Source organism: Salmo salar, chromosome ssa07, assembly GCF_905237065.1.
Source record: "Salmo salar chromosome ssa07, Ssal_v3.1, whole genome shotgun sequence".
Taxonomy (NCBI): domain Eukaryota; kingdom Metazoa; phylum Chordata; class Actinopteri; order Salmoniformes; family Salmonidae; genus Salmo; species Salmo salar.
In genome coordinates, this window is record NC_059448.1 from 61,739,117 (window position 1) to 61,754,432 (window position 15,316).

General features: G+C 39.9%; 1 protein-coding gene across 1 annotated transcript in view; it reads right to left on the reverse strand.

Moving 5' to 3' along the window:
- Positions 1 to 15,316, reverse strand: part of LOC106609815 (thyrotropin-releasing hormone-degrading ectoenzyme) — a 436,096-nt gene that overhangs the window by 193,893 nt on the left and 226,887 nt on the right. The window contains 1 exon segment of the mRNA XM_045722407.1: positions 13,869 to 13,982. Within this exon segment, the coding sequence (XP_045578363.1) occupies positions 13,869 to 13,982 (114 nt within the window).

Consider the following 15,316-nt stretch of genomic DNA (forward strand, 5'->3'; position numbering starts at 1 on the left):
ATGATGTACTTCTTACTCCATACATTTTCCCTGACACCTAAAAGTACTCGTTACATTTTGAATGCTCAGCAGGACAGGAAAATGGTCCAATTCACACACTTATCAAGAGAACATCCCTGGTTATCTGCTGCCTCTGATCTGGTGGACTCACTAAACACACATGCTTTGTTGTAAATGATGTCTGAGTGTTGGAATGTGCCGCTGGCTATCCGTAAATTAAAAACAAGAAAATGGTGCCGTCTGGTTTACTTAAAAGGAATTTTAAATGATGTAGACTTTTACTTTTGATAATTATGTATATTTTATCAATTACTTTTGGTACTTAAGTATATTTTATCAATTACATTTACTTTTGATACTTAAGTATATTCAAAACCAAATACTTTTAGATTTTTACTCAAGTAGTGTTTTACTGGGTGACTTTCACTTGTACTCAAGTATGACTATTGGGTTCTTTTACCACCACTGACGACATCAAAGCTGTATGTATTACAATCCTCAATGGTTCATCTTTCAGAATACATGGAGTCCTCTCTTATTTTACAGCATTTTCCCTCACTCAGACAACAAACAATTTGCACAACATCTTGTGGTGTGAGGTGCTCAAGTTCAGAACAACCAAACCCCCATACAGAGCTGTGAAGCCAGAGACCCTGCACTCTGACGTCATGCTACTATGTACTCTACGTTCAGAACGACCAAACCCCCATACAGAGCTGTGAAGCCAGAGACCCTGCACTCTGACGTCATGCTACTATGTACTCTACGTTCAGAACGACCAAACCCCCATACAGAGCTGTGAAGCCAGAGACCCTGCACTATGACGTCATGCTACTATGTACTCTACGTTCAGAACGACCAAACCCCCCATACAGAGCTGTGAAGCCAGAGACCCTGCACTATGACGTCATGCTACTATGTACTCTACGTTCAGAACGACCAAACCCCCATACAGAGCTGTGAAGCCAGAGACCCTGCGTTCTGACGTCATGCTACTATGTACTCTACATTCAGAACGACCAATCCCCCATACAGAGCTGTGAAGCCAGAGACCCTGCACTCTGACGTCATGCTACTATGTACTCTACGTTCAGAACGACCAAACCCCCATACAGAGCTGTGAAGCCAGAGACCCTGCGTTCTGACGTCATGCTACTATGTACTCTACGTTCAGAACGACCAATCCCCCATACAGAGCTGTGAAGCCAGAGACCCTGCGCTCTGACGTCATGCTACTATGTACTCTACGTTCAGAATGACCAAACCCCCATACAGAGCTGTGAAGCCAGAGACCCTGCACTATGACGTCATGCTACTATGTACTCAACTACGTTCCGACTTCGGAGCTTATTAGTGCCCAAATCTGCCATTTTAAACTGGCATAGAGTGTAAAGGCCTACACTCCTCAGTGCTTGGATGATACCCTGTGTTTGTCATAATCAATACGATGGGGAGACAGAGCTGGTTTCAAGCGCAGGTGTTTATTTGTTAAGGACCACAGGAGGCAGGTAGCTGGGTCCAGGGGCAGGCAGAAGGTCAGACACAGGAGGAGGCAGGTAGCTGGGTCCAGGGGCAGAAGGTCATACACAGGAGGAGGCAGGTAGCTGGGTCCAGGGGCAGGCAGAAGGTCATACACAGGAGGAGGCAGGTAGCTGGGTCCAGGGGCAGGCAGAAGGTCATACACAGGAGGAGGCAGGTAGCTGGGTCCAGGGGCAGGCAGAAGGTCAGACACAGGAGGAGGCAGGTAGCTGGGTCCAGGGGCAGGTAGCTGGGTCCAGGGGCAGGCAGAAGGTCAGACACAGGAGGAGGCAGGTAGCTGGGTCCAGGGGCAGGTAGCTGGGTCCAGGGGCAGGCAGAAGGTCATACACAGGAGGAGGCAGGTAGCTGGGTCCAGGGGCAGGTAGCTGGGTCCAGGGGCAGGTACAAGGTCAGACACAGGGGTTCCAACAAGGCAACAGTACAGGCAGGGAAAAGCCTAGTAACGTAGTCTGGGAGATCAGGCAATAGGTTGATAACAGGAAATCTGATAGGCTAAGGTACAGGCAGGGAATCGGCTAAATGCATCGTTAGTGAGGATGGCCAAAAACTATCATACACAGGCGGACTAATACGGGAAAACCAGCACTTCAAATAGAAGTAACAAAACAATCAATACCTCACAATGATGGGGTGTAAAGAACTGAACTAAATAGTGTGTGATAATGACATACAGGTGTGTGAACAGGTGATCAGAATTCAGGTGATTGGGATCTGGAAAGTGATCTGCGTTCAGGGGATATATGTGTTTGAGAGTGTGAGCTGGAAAGTGGGCTGGAAAGTGATCTGCGTTCAGGGGATATATGTGTTTGAGAGTGTGAGTTGGAAAGTGGGCTGGAAAGTGAGCTGCGTTCAGGGGATCTATGTGTATGAGAGTGTGAGCTGGAAAGTGGGCTGGAAAGTGAGCTGCGTTCAGGGGATATATGTGTTTGAGAGTGTGAGTTGGAAAGTGGGCTGGAAAGTGAGCTGCGTTCAGGGGATCTATGTGTATGAGAGTGTGAGCTGGAAAGTGGGCTGGAAAGTGAGCTGCGTTCAGGGGATATATGTGTTTGAGAGTGTGAGTTGGAAAGTGGGCTGGAAAGTGATCTGCGTTCAGGGGATATATGTGTTTGAGAGTGTGAGTTGGAAGCAGACATTACATTTGTCTGTCTGACTAAGTGTTGAGCTATCTCTGATCAGCAAGGGTAAAGGGTTTGCTGAAAACTGTCCACTTCTGAGAACTTTAGAAAAATGAATGTGTGAATATTAATACGTGAAGTCTCTTGTCATCCTCTTTGTTTATCCCTGTGTAACAGGACTGCATGTTAACAAAGCAGAGAGAGAGAGAGGACCACATTTTTCTCCTGATTTAGACACTTTACCAATGGATGAAAAACAGAATGAGTCACACACTTTCTTTCCTCAAGAGCATGAGGTCGGCATCGTGCCTCCTCTAAAAAAAAGAGAGGGCAGGCAGCAACCTCTGCATCAGCCAATCAAATACAGAAGCCAGTATCACGACTGCACTGCCCGCAGTCATAGAGTCAGAGAAAGGCTTCCAATGCTGTTAGAACTATAGAAGTAGAATTAGAATCATTGTGATCTATGGTTGGAACACTGGGCTATTATTGTGTTCCGTTTTGTCATGCTAATGACGGTCTTATCTAATGTGAATAGAACTGCTGTGAGAGGTTATTTTCCATAAAAAGCTGTTGCATCTTACGAGATGCCTGGTCTGTGTCTTCCTGTGTCGGTCTGTGTCTGTCTGCATCAAAGTCATCGCATCAACAAAAGGGACAAAAGAGTTGAAATTGACGAGAATAACTGAAGTGATGATTAGCATATTGTTGTTGTGTTTTTCGAACAAAGAGAGTTTTGAAGTATGGAACACTGTTTCACTGGGCTGTTTTGTGTATTGATGATGCCTGGATATGATCATGTATTTGTTTTGAATTAGTTATATGGGTTGTTTTTCTGAGATAATAATATATATATATATATATAATGACGGTAAAGCTAGGCAGCTAGCAGTGATGTCATCATCATCTATTCTCCACACGGTGCCTTTAAGAAAATGTACTGCTGAATTGATTTCTGTTTTGTCTGAAGAACTGCAGACCATTTGACATACATTAGGGGGTCCACTCTGACTAGGTGATTGTTCCACACAAGGAATGCAAAGGCAATAGTCCAAACTATTCACCATACCATGAATATTTTACTGACTGCAATTTAAAAACTCCTTGTTGGGACTATGACGGAGTTGGAAATACTTTTTGTTTTTGCAAAACTGTGATTAGAAATTCAGCAGCTGAGCAATTAGCTGGCGGGTCTGCCAGTCTGGAAGAGCGTAAAAGAGAAAGATGCTTCTAAATTTGTTCTGGACACAAAGAGAGAGGATGGACTATGATAATTTCCCATTAATATAGCCCATGATTGAAACAACTGCCACACAGGAAATGCAAATGTGACAGAAATGATTGGCTGAGACTGTCGTATCTCTTCCTCTCTCTTCTCTTAGCTATACCTGAGTGTCAGGGAGTTATTTAGCCTTGGACAGCAGAAACACTTGAGAATAAGTGGACTGGAAAATATGCATAGCTGCATAACACACTACGGCTACTTCCCAAATGGCACCCTATTCCCTATGTAGTGCACTAGCCCTAGGGGGCTTTGGTCAAAAGACGTGCACTACACTGAGAATATAAAACATTAAGAACACCTGCTATTTTCATGACATAGACTGACCAGGTGAATCCAGGTAAAAACTATGATTCCTTATTGAAGTCACCTGCTAAATCCACAACAATCAGTGTAGAAGAAGGGGAGGAGACAGGTTAAAGAAGGATTTTTAAGCCTTTAGACATGGATTGTGTATGTGTGCAATTCAGAGGGTGAATGGTTAAGACACAAGATTTAAGTGCCTTTGAACGGGGTATGGTAGTAGGTGCCAGGTGCACCGGTTTATGTTAAGAACTGCAACGCTGCTGGGTTTTTCACACTTAACAGTTTCAGTGTGTATCAAGAATGTTCCACCACCCAAAGGACATCCAGCCAACTTGACACAACTGTGGGAAGCATTGGAGTCGACATGGGCCAGCATCCCTGTTGAACGCTTTCGACACCTTGCAGAGTCCCATGCCACGATGAATTGAGGCTGTTCTGAGGGGCAAAAGGGAGCGCAACTCAATATTAGGAAGGTGTTCCTAATGTTTTGTATACTCAGTGTATGTAGGGGAAGAGGGAGTAATTTAGAACACATCCTTAAGCTATTAATAGACAGGGGGTGTCTTCCATAGATACTGTTAATATTCCATACGTTGTGGTTGCCTTGGCAACATCTCAGTTAAGCAGTAGGTTGACAGATAATATACAGGATCTCTATTGTCATAGCGATTAAATTCCATTGATGAAAGAAATATCACAATGGTAGTTGTACAAGGGGGTTAATTCATTTTCATCAATAATATACCGTCGCAAATTCAATATCACATTAATAACATTTACACTTAACACATTCAATTATAGTTTTTTCTATACACTGTAAACTCCATTACAGTGCAACACCATTCTTTGTCATGCTAATGCTCCTGTAATCAAACAAACGTGGGTTATATTTCATTAACCAGGTCAGACTTAATGTATCTCTAGTTCAATCACAAACACAGCTCAGCGGAGAGCGAATAGGAGCGGAACTACGATTTGCATAATTGTTCATATTAATGTTTGCATTAATTGCATGGGTCTCATAGGCCTTTCCTGTGAATGGCGCTTACTACAATATCTCTACATCTGCATTACATTTCAGCAAGAAGTGAAGATCACATATCAGTCAACTAGTTAGCTGGGGTTACGGCTGAACATGGGTTATGTACATATCAACATCAGTCAACTAGTTAGCTGGGGTTACGGCTGAACATGGGTTATGTACATATCAACATCAGTCAACTAGTTAGCTGGGGTTACGGCTGAACATGGGTTATGTACATATCAACATCAGTCAACTAGTTAGCTGGGGTTACGGCTGAACATGGGTTATGTACATATCAACATCAGTCAACTAGTTAGCTGGGATATGGGCTGAACATGGGTTATGTACATATCAACATCAGTCAACTAGTTAGCTGGGGTTACGGCTGAACATGGGTTATGTACATATCAACATCAGTCAACTAGTTAGCTGGGGTTACGGCTGAACATGGGTTATGTACATATCAACATCAGTCAACTAGTTAGCTGGGATATGGGCTGAACATGGGTTATGTACATATCAACATCAGTCAACTAGTTAGCTGGGGTTACGGCTGAACATGGGTTATGTACATATCAACATCAGTCAACTAGTTAGCTGGGGTTACGGCTGAACATGGGTTATGTACATATCAACATCAGTCAACTAGTTAGCTGGGGTTACGGCTGAACATGGGTTATGTACATATCAACATCAGTCAACTAGTTAGCTGGGATATGGGCTGAACATGATATTGGTATTGTGTGATGGTACAGTCCAGTAGTGGGATATTGGTACTGTGTGATGGTCGAGTCCAGTAGTGTGATATTGGTACTGTGTGATGGTACAGTCCAGTAGTGTGATATTGGTACTGTGTGATGGTACAGTCCAGTCCAGTGTGATATTGGTACTGTGTGATGGTCCAGTCCAGTCCAGTGTGATATTGGTACTGTGTGATCGTACAGTCCAGTCCAGTGTGATATTGGTACTGTGTGATGGTACAGTCCAGTCCAGTGGGATATAGGTACTGTGTGATGGTCCAGTCCAGTGCGTTGCACTGCGTGCCTAGTGTCCTAGTGCCAGGCATTGAGATATGGGTCTTCAATGAGTCCCCCACAGGGAATGGTACGACTTTCAATTCAAATACTGCTATCGCTACTGAGATGGAATCAGTGTAAATTACTACAGCAACGCAAGATTTATGTGGCCTGTCACTGTTCAGTTTTTACCTAGAGATAAATTGGAAATGCATGGAAACAAACTATTTTTCTACATTAGCATAAATACGTCTCCGTCTGGAAACTGGAAGTGACTTTTACCAAACAACATTTTGTTCCGCCCCACCAAACTCTTTATGACGGATTATTTTATTGTAAGTGAGAGATGCATGAACTCATCGGCCCCTAAACGATGATGAATAAGGAATAAAAATGGGTCAAATTGAGATTGAAGGGTTTCAGATGTAATGGTTAAAATAGAGGGCTAGAGGTTTATAATGCTAGATGTAAACAGTATGGACAGACTAATCAGTCAATACTATTGTATCTTGTTTGGTAAATTGAGAATAAACTGTAACTTGTCTTTGTTCCAACTGACAGTCATTATAATAAACTGCTCCTTGTCTTTGTTCCAACTGACAGTCATTATAATAAACTGCTCCTTGTCTTTGTTCCAACTGACAGTCATTATAATAAACTGCTCCTTGTCTTTGTTCCAACTGACAGTCACTATAATAAACTGCTCCTTGTCTTTGTTCCAACTGACAGTCATTATAATAAACTGCTCCTTGTCTTTGTTCCAACTGACAGTCATTAGAATAAACTGCTCCTTGTCTTTGTTCCAACTGACAGTCATTATAATAAACTGCTCCTTGTCTTTGTTCCAACTGACAGCCATTTTAATAAACTGCTCCTTGTCTTTGTACCAACTGACAGTCATTATAATAAACTGCTCCTTGTCTTTGTTCCAACTGACAGTCATTACAATAAACTGCTCCTTGTCTTTGTACCAAATGACAGTCATTAGAATAAACTGCTCCTTGTCTTTGTTCCAACTGACAGTCATTATAATAAACTGCTCCTTGTCTTTGTACCAACTGACAGTCATTATAATACACTGCTCCTTGTCTTTGTTCCAACTGACAGTCATTATAATAAACTGCTCCTTGTCTTTGTTCCAACTGACAGTCATTATAATAAACTGCTCCTTGTCTTTGTTCCAACTGACAGTCATTATAATAAACTGCTCCTTGTCTTTGTTCCAACTGACAGTCATTATAATAAACTGCTCCTTGTCTTTGTTCCAACTGACAGTCATTATAATAAACTGCTCCTTGTCTTTGTTCCAACTGACAGTCATTATAATAAACTGCTCCTTGTCTTTGTTCCAACTGACAGTCATTAGAATAAACTGCTCCTTGTCTTTGTTCCAACTGACAGTCATTATAATAAACTGCTCCTTGTCTTTGTACCAACTGACAGTCATTATAATAAACTGCTCCTTGTCTTTGTTCCAACTGACAGTCATTAGAATAAACTGTTCCTTGTCTTTGTTCCAACTGACAGTCATTATAATAAACTGCTCCTTGTCTTTGTTCCAACTGACAGTCATTATAATAAACTGCTCCTTGTCTTTGTTCCAACTGACAGTCATTATAATAAACTGCTCCTTGTCTTTGTTCCAACTGACAGTCAATATAATAAACTGCTCCTTGTCTTTGTTCCAACTGACAGTCATTACAATAAACTGCTCCTTGTCTTTGTTCCAACTGACAGTCATTATAATAAACTGCTCCTTGTCTTTGTTCCAACTGACAGTCATTAGAATAAACTGCTCCTTGTCTTTGTTCCAACTGACAGTCATTAGAATAAACTGCTCCTTGTCTTTGTTCCAACTGACAGTCATTATAATAAACTGTTCCTTGTCTTCGTTCCAACTGACAGTCATTATAATAAACTGCTCCTTGTCTTTGTACCAACTGACAGTCATTATAATAAACTGCTCCTTGTCTTTGTTCCAACTGACAGTCATTAGAATAAACTGTTCCTTGTCTTTGTTCCAACTGACAGTCATTATAATAAACTGCTCCTTGTCTTTGTTCCAACTGACAGTCATTATAATAAACTGCTCCTTGTCTTTGTTCCAACTGACAGTCATTATAATAAACTGCTCCTTGTCTTTGTTCCAACTGACAGTCAATATAATAAACTGCTCCTTGTCTTTGTTCCAACTGACAGTCATTACAATAAACTGCTCCTTGTCTTTGTTCCAACTGACAGTCATTATAATAAACTGCTCCTTGTCTTTGTTCCAACTGACAGTCATTATAATAAACTGCTCCTTGTCTTTGTACCAACTGACAGTCATTATAATAAACTGCTCCTTGTCTTTGTTCCAACTGACAGTCATTAGAATAAACTGCTCCTTGTCTTTGTTCCAACTGACAGTCATTATAATAAACTGCTCCTTGTCTTTGTTCCAGCTGACAGTCATTATAATAAACTGTTCCTTGTCTTTGTTCCAGCTGACAGTCATTATAATAAACTGCTCCTTGTCTTTGTACCAACTGACAGTCATTATAATAAACTGCTCCTTGTCTTTGTACCAACTGACAGTCATTATATTAAACTGCTCCTTGTCTTTGTTCCAACTGACAGTCATTATAATAAACTGCTCCTTGTCTTTGTACCAACTGACAGTCATTATAATAAAGTGCTCCTTGTCTTTGTTCCAACTGACAGTCATTATGATAAACTGCTCCTTGTCTTTGTTCCAACTGACAGTCACTATAATAAACTGTTCCTTGTCTTTGTTCCAACGGACAGTCATTATAATAAACTGCTCCTTGTCTTTGTTCCAACTGACAGTCATTATAATAAACTGCTCCTTGTCTTTGTTCCAACTGACAGTCAATATAATAAACTGCTCTTTGTTTTTGTTCCAACTGACAGTCATTATAATAAACTGTTCCTTGTCTTTGTTCCAACTGACAGTCATTATAATAAACTGCTCCTTGTCTTTGTTCCAACTGACAGTCATTATAATAAACTGCTCCACGTCTTTGTTCCAACTGACAGTCATTATAATAAACTGCTCCTTGTCTTTGTTCCAACTGACAGTCATTACAATAAACTGCTCCTTGTCTTTGTTCCAACTGACAGTCATTATAATAAACTGCTCCTTGTCTTTGTTCCAACTGACAGTCATTATAATAAACTGCTCCTTGTCTTTGTTCCAACTGACAGTCAATATAATAAACTGCTCTTTGTTTTTGTTCCAACTGACAGTCATTATAATAAACTGCTCCTTGTCTTTGTTCCAACTGACAGTCATTATAATAAACTGCTCCTTGTCTTTGTTCCAACTGACAGTCATTATAATAAACTGCTCCTTGTCTTTGTTCCAACTGACAGTCATTATAATAAACTGCTCCTTGTCTTTGTTCCAACTGACAGTGATTATAATAAACTGCTCCTTGTCTTTGTTCCAACTGACAGTCATTATAATAAACTGCTCCTTGTCTTTGTTCCAACTGACAGTCATTAGAATAAACTGCTCCTTGTCTTTGTTCCAACTGACAGTCATTATAATAAACTGCTCCTTGTCTTTGTACCAACTGACAGTCATTATAATAAACTGCTCCTTGTCTTTGTTCCAACTGACAGTCATTATAATAAACTGCTCCTTGTCTTTGTTCCAACTGACAGTCATTATAATAAACTGCTCCTTGTCTTTGTACCAACTGACAGTCATTATAATAAACTGCTCCTTGTCTTTGTTCCAACTGACAGTCATTAAAATAAACTGCTCCTTGTCTTTGTTCCAACTGACAGTCATTATAATAAACTGCTCCTTGTCTTTGTTCCAGCTGACAGTCATTATAACAAACTGTTCCTTGTCTTTGTACCAACTGACAGTCATTATAATAAACTGCTCCTTGTCTTTGTACCAACTGACAGTAATTATATTAAACTGCTCCTTGTCTTTGTTCCAACTGACAGTCATTATAATAAACTGCTCCTTGTCTTTGTACCAACTGACAGTCATTATAATAAACTGCTCCTTGTCTTTGTTCCAACTGACAGTCATTATAATAAACTGCTCCTTGTCTTTGTTCCAGCTGACAGTCATTATAACAAACTGTTCCTTGTCTTTGTACCAACTGACAGTCATTATAATAAACTGCTCCTTGTCTTTGTACCAACTGACAGTAATTATATTAAACTGCTCCTTGTCTTTGTTCCAACTGACAGTCATTATAATAAACTGCTCCTTGTCTTTGTACCAACTGACAGTCATTATAATAAACTGCTCCTTGTCTTTGTTCCAACTGACAGTCATTATAATAAACTGCTCCTTGTCTTTGTTCCAACTGACAGTCAATATAATAAACTACTCTTTGTTTTTGTTCCAACTGACAGTCATTATAATAAACTGTTCCTTGTCTTTGTTCCAACTGACAGTCATTATAATAAACTGCTCCTTGTCTTTGTTCCAACTGACAGTCATTATAATAAACTGCTCCTTGTCTTTGTTCCAACTGACAGTCATTATAATAAACTGCTCCTTGTCTTTGTTCCAACTGACAGTCATTACAATAAACTGCTCCTTGTCTTTGTTCCAACTGACAGTCATTATAATAAACTGCTCCTTGTCTTTGTTCCAACTGACAGTCATTATAATAAACTGCTCCTTGTCTTTGTTCCAACTGACAGTCATTATAATAAACTGCTCCTTGTCTTTGTACCAACTGACAGTCATTATAATAAACTGCTCCTTGTCTTTGTTCCAACTGACAGTCATTATAATAAACTGCTCCTTGTCTTTGTTCCAGCTGACAGTCATTATAACAAACTGTTCCTTGTCTTTGTACCAACTGACAGTCATTATAATAAACTGCTCCTTGTCTTTGTACCAACTGACAGTCATTATATTAAACTGCTCCTTGTCTTTGTTCCAACTGACAGTCATTATAATAAACTGCTCCTTGTCTTTGTACCAACTGACAGTCATTATAATAAACTGCTCCTTGTCTTTGTTCCAACTGACAGTCATTATAATAAACTGCTCCTTGTCTTTGTTCCAACTGACAGTCAATATAATAAACTACTCTTTGTTTTTGTTCCAACTGACAGTCATTATAATAAACTGCTCCTTGTCTTTGTTCCAACTGACAGTCATTATAATAAACTGCTCCTTGTCTTTGTTCCAACTGACAGTCATTATAATAAACTGCTCCTTGTCTTTGTTCCAACTGACAGTCATTATAATAAACTGCTCCTTGTCTTTGTTCCAACTGACAGTCATTACAATAAACTGCTCCTTGTCTTTGTTCCAACTGACAGTCATTATAATAAACTGCTCCTTGTCTTTGTTCCAACTGACAGTCATTATAATAAACTGCTCCTTGTCTTTGTTCCAACTGACAGTCATTAGAATAAACTGCTCCTTGTCTTTGTTCCAACTGACAGTCATTATAATAAACTGCTCCTTGTCTTTGTTCCAGCTGACAGTCATTATAATAAACTGTTCCTTGTCTTTGTTCCAGCTGACAGTCATTATAATAAACTGCTCCTTGTCTTTGTACCAACTGACAGTCATTATAATAAACTGCTCCTTGTCTTTGTACCAACTGACAGTCATTATATTAAACTGCTCCTTGTCTTTGTTCCAACTGACAGTCATTATAATAAACTGCTCCTTGTCTTTGTACCAACTGACAGTCATTATAATAAAGTGCTCCTTGTCTTTGTTCCAACTGACAGTCATTATAATAAACTGCTCCTTGTCTTTGTTCCAACTGACAGTCATTATAATAAACTGTTCCTTGTCTTTGTTCCAACGGACAGTCATTATAATAAACTGCTCCTTGTCTTTGTTCCAACTGACAGTCATTATAATAAACTGCTCCTTGTCTTTGTTCCAACTGACAGTCAATATAATAAACTGCTCTTTGTTTTTGTTCCAACTGACAGTCATTATAATAAACTGTTCCTTGTCTTTGTTCCAACTGACAGTCATTATAATAAACTGCTCCTTGTCTTTGTTCCAACTGACAGTCATTATAATAAACTGCTCCACGTCTTTGTTCCAACTGACAGTCATTATAATAAACTGCTCCTTGTCTTTGTTCCAACTGACAGTCATTACAATAAACTGCTCCTTGTCTTTGTTCCAACTGACAGTCATTATAATAAACTGCTCCTTGTCTTTGTTCCAACTGACAGTCATTATAATAAACTGCTCCTTGTCTTTGTTCCAACTGACAGTCAATATAATAAACTGCTCTTTGTTTTTGTTCCAACTGACAGTCATTATAATAAACTGCTCCTTGTCTTTGTTCCAACTGACAGTCATTATAATAAACTGCTCCTTGTCTTTGTTCCAACTGACAGTCATTATAATAAACTGCTCCTTGTCTTTGTTCCAACTGACAGTCATTATAATAAACTGCCCCTTGTCTTTGTTCCAACTGACAGTGATTATAATAAACTGCTCCTTGTCTTTGTTCCAACTGACAGTCATTATAATAAACTGCTCCTTGTCTTTGTTCCAACTGACAGTCATTAGAATAAACTTCTCCTTGTCTTTGTTCCAACTGACAGTCATTATAATAAACTGCTCCTTGTCTTTGTACCAACTGACAGTCATTATAATAAACTGCTCCTTGTCTTTGTTCCAACTGACAGTCATTATAATAAACTGCTCCTTGTCTTTGTTCCAACTGACAGTCATTATAATAAACTGCTCCTTGTCTTTGTACCAACTGACAGTCATTATAATAAACTGCTCCTTGTCTTTGTTCCAACTGACAGTCATTAGAATAAACTGCTCCTTGTCTTTGTTCCAACTGACAGTCATTATAATAAACTGCTCCTTGTCTTTGTTCCAGCTGACAGTCATTATAACAAACTGTTCCTTGTCTTTGTACCAACTGACAGTCATTATAATAAACTGCTCCTTGTCTTTGTACCAACTGACAGTAATTATATTAAACTGCTCCTTGTCTTTGTTCCAACTGACAGTCATTATAATAAACTGCTCCTTGTCTTTGTACCAACTGACAGTCATTATAATAAACTGCTCCTTGTCTTTGTTCCAACTGACAGTCATTATAATAAACTGCTCCTTGTCTTTGTTCCAACTGACAGTCAATATAATAAACTACTCTTTGTTTTTGTTCCAACTGACAGTCATTATAATAAACTGTTCCTTGTCTTTGTTCCAACTGACAGTCATTATAATAAACTGCTCCTTGTCTTTGTTCCAACTGACAGTCATTATAATAAACTGCTCCTTGTCTTTGTTCCAACTGACAGTCATTATAATAAACTGCTCCTTGTCTTTGTTCCAACTGACAGTCATTACAATAAACTGCTCCTTGTCTTTGTTCCAACTGACAGTCATTATAATAAACTGCTCCTTGTCTTTGTTCCAACTGACAGTCATTATAATAAACTGCTCCTTGTCTTTGTTCCAACTGACAGAGTCATTAGCCCATGCAACTGTTCTAATGCTCAGATAAGATCAGAAGTAAAGTCATTTTTGGTGGTTAAATTAGTCATAGTGTAATTACAAGGTATTGTAATCTTTCACTATCTTTACAACACAATAAAGATCTTACCATGTTCCATTTGGGGAAGAGGAAGTCCGTTCCAACGTACTCAAAGAAGTGAGCGAAGCCTTCCTTCAGCCAGACATCCTCCCACCACACAGGGGTTACCAGGTCACCAAACCACTGCAGCAAGAAAAGAAGAAAACAGCTGAGTTCAACTGAGCTTAGTCCTTTGTGTGACTGTCAACACAACCAACAGCTGAGTTCCACTGAGCTTAGTCCCTTGTGTGACTGTCAACACAACCAACAGCTGAGTTCAACTGAGCTTAGTCCCTTGTGTGAATGTCAACACAACCAACAGCTGAGTTCAACTGAGCTTAGTCCCTTGTGTGACTGTCAACACAACCAACAGCTGAGTTCAACTGAGCTTTGTCCCTTGTGTGACTGTCAACACAACCAACAGCTGAGTTCCACTGAGCTTAGTCCCTTGTGTGACTGTCAACACAACCAACAGCTGAGTTCAACTGAGCTTAGTCCCTTGTGTGACTGTCAACACAACCAACAGCTGAGTTCCACTGAGCTTAGTCCCTTGTGTGACTGTCAACACAACCAACAGCTGAGTTCAACTGAGCTTAGTCCCTTGTGTGACTGTTTAAAAAAAAAAAATGCATATATACACTATTGTTCAACAGTTTGGAGTCCCTTAGAAATGTCCTTGTTTTTTAAATAAAAGCACTTTTTTTGTCCATTAAAATAACATCACATTAATCAGAAATACAGTGTAGACATTGTTAATGTTGTAAATGACTATTGTAGCTGGAAACGGCTGATTTTTAATGGAATATCTACATAGGCGTACAGAGGCCATTATCAGCAACCATCAGTCCTCAACTGGCAGCTTCATTAAATAGTACCTGCAAAACTTCAGTCTCAACGTCAACAGTGAAAAGGCAACTCCGGGATGCTGGCCTTCTAGGCAGAGTTGCAAAGAAAAAGCCAAATCTCAGACTGGCCAATAAAAAGAAAACATTAAGATGGGCAAAAGAACACAGACACTGAACAGAGGAACTCTGCCTAGAAGGCCAGCATCCCGGAGTCGCCTCTTCACTGTTGACGTTGAGACTGGTGTTTTGCAGGTACTATTTAATGAAGCTGCCAGTTGTGGACTGATGGTTGCTGATAATGGCCTCTGTGGGACAGACAGTATGACTACAACACTAGTATGTAGGAAACTAGAAGCAGGTTATTGTGGGACAGACAGTATGACTACAACACTAGTATGTAGGAAACTAGAAGCAGGTTATTGTGGGACAGACAGTATGACTACAACACTAGTATGTAGGAAACTAGAAGCAGGTTATTGTGGGACAGACAGTATGACTACAACACTAGTATGTAGGAAACTAGAAGCAGGTTGTTGTGGGACAGACAGTATGACTACAACACTAGTATGTAGGAAACTAGAAGCAGGTTGTTGTGGGACAGACAGTATGACTACAACACTAGTATGTAGGGAA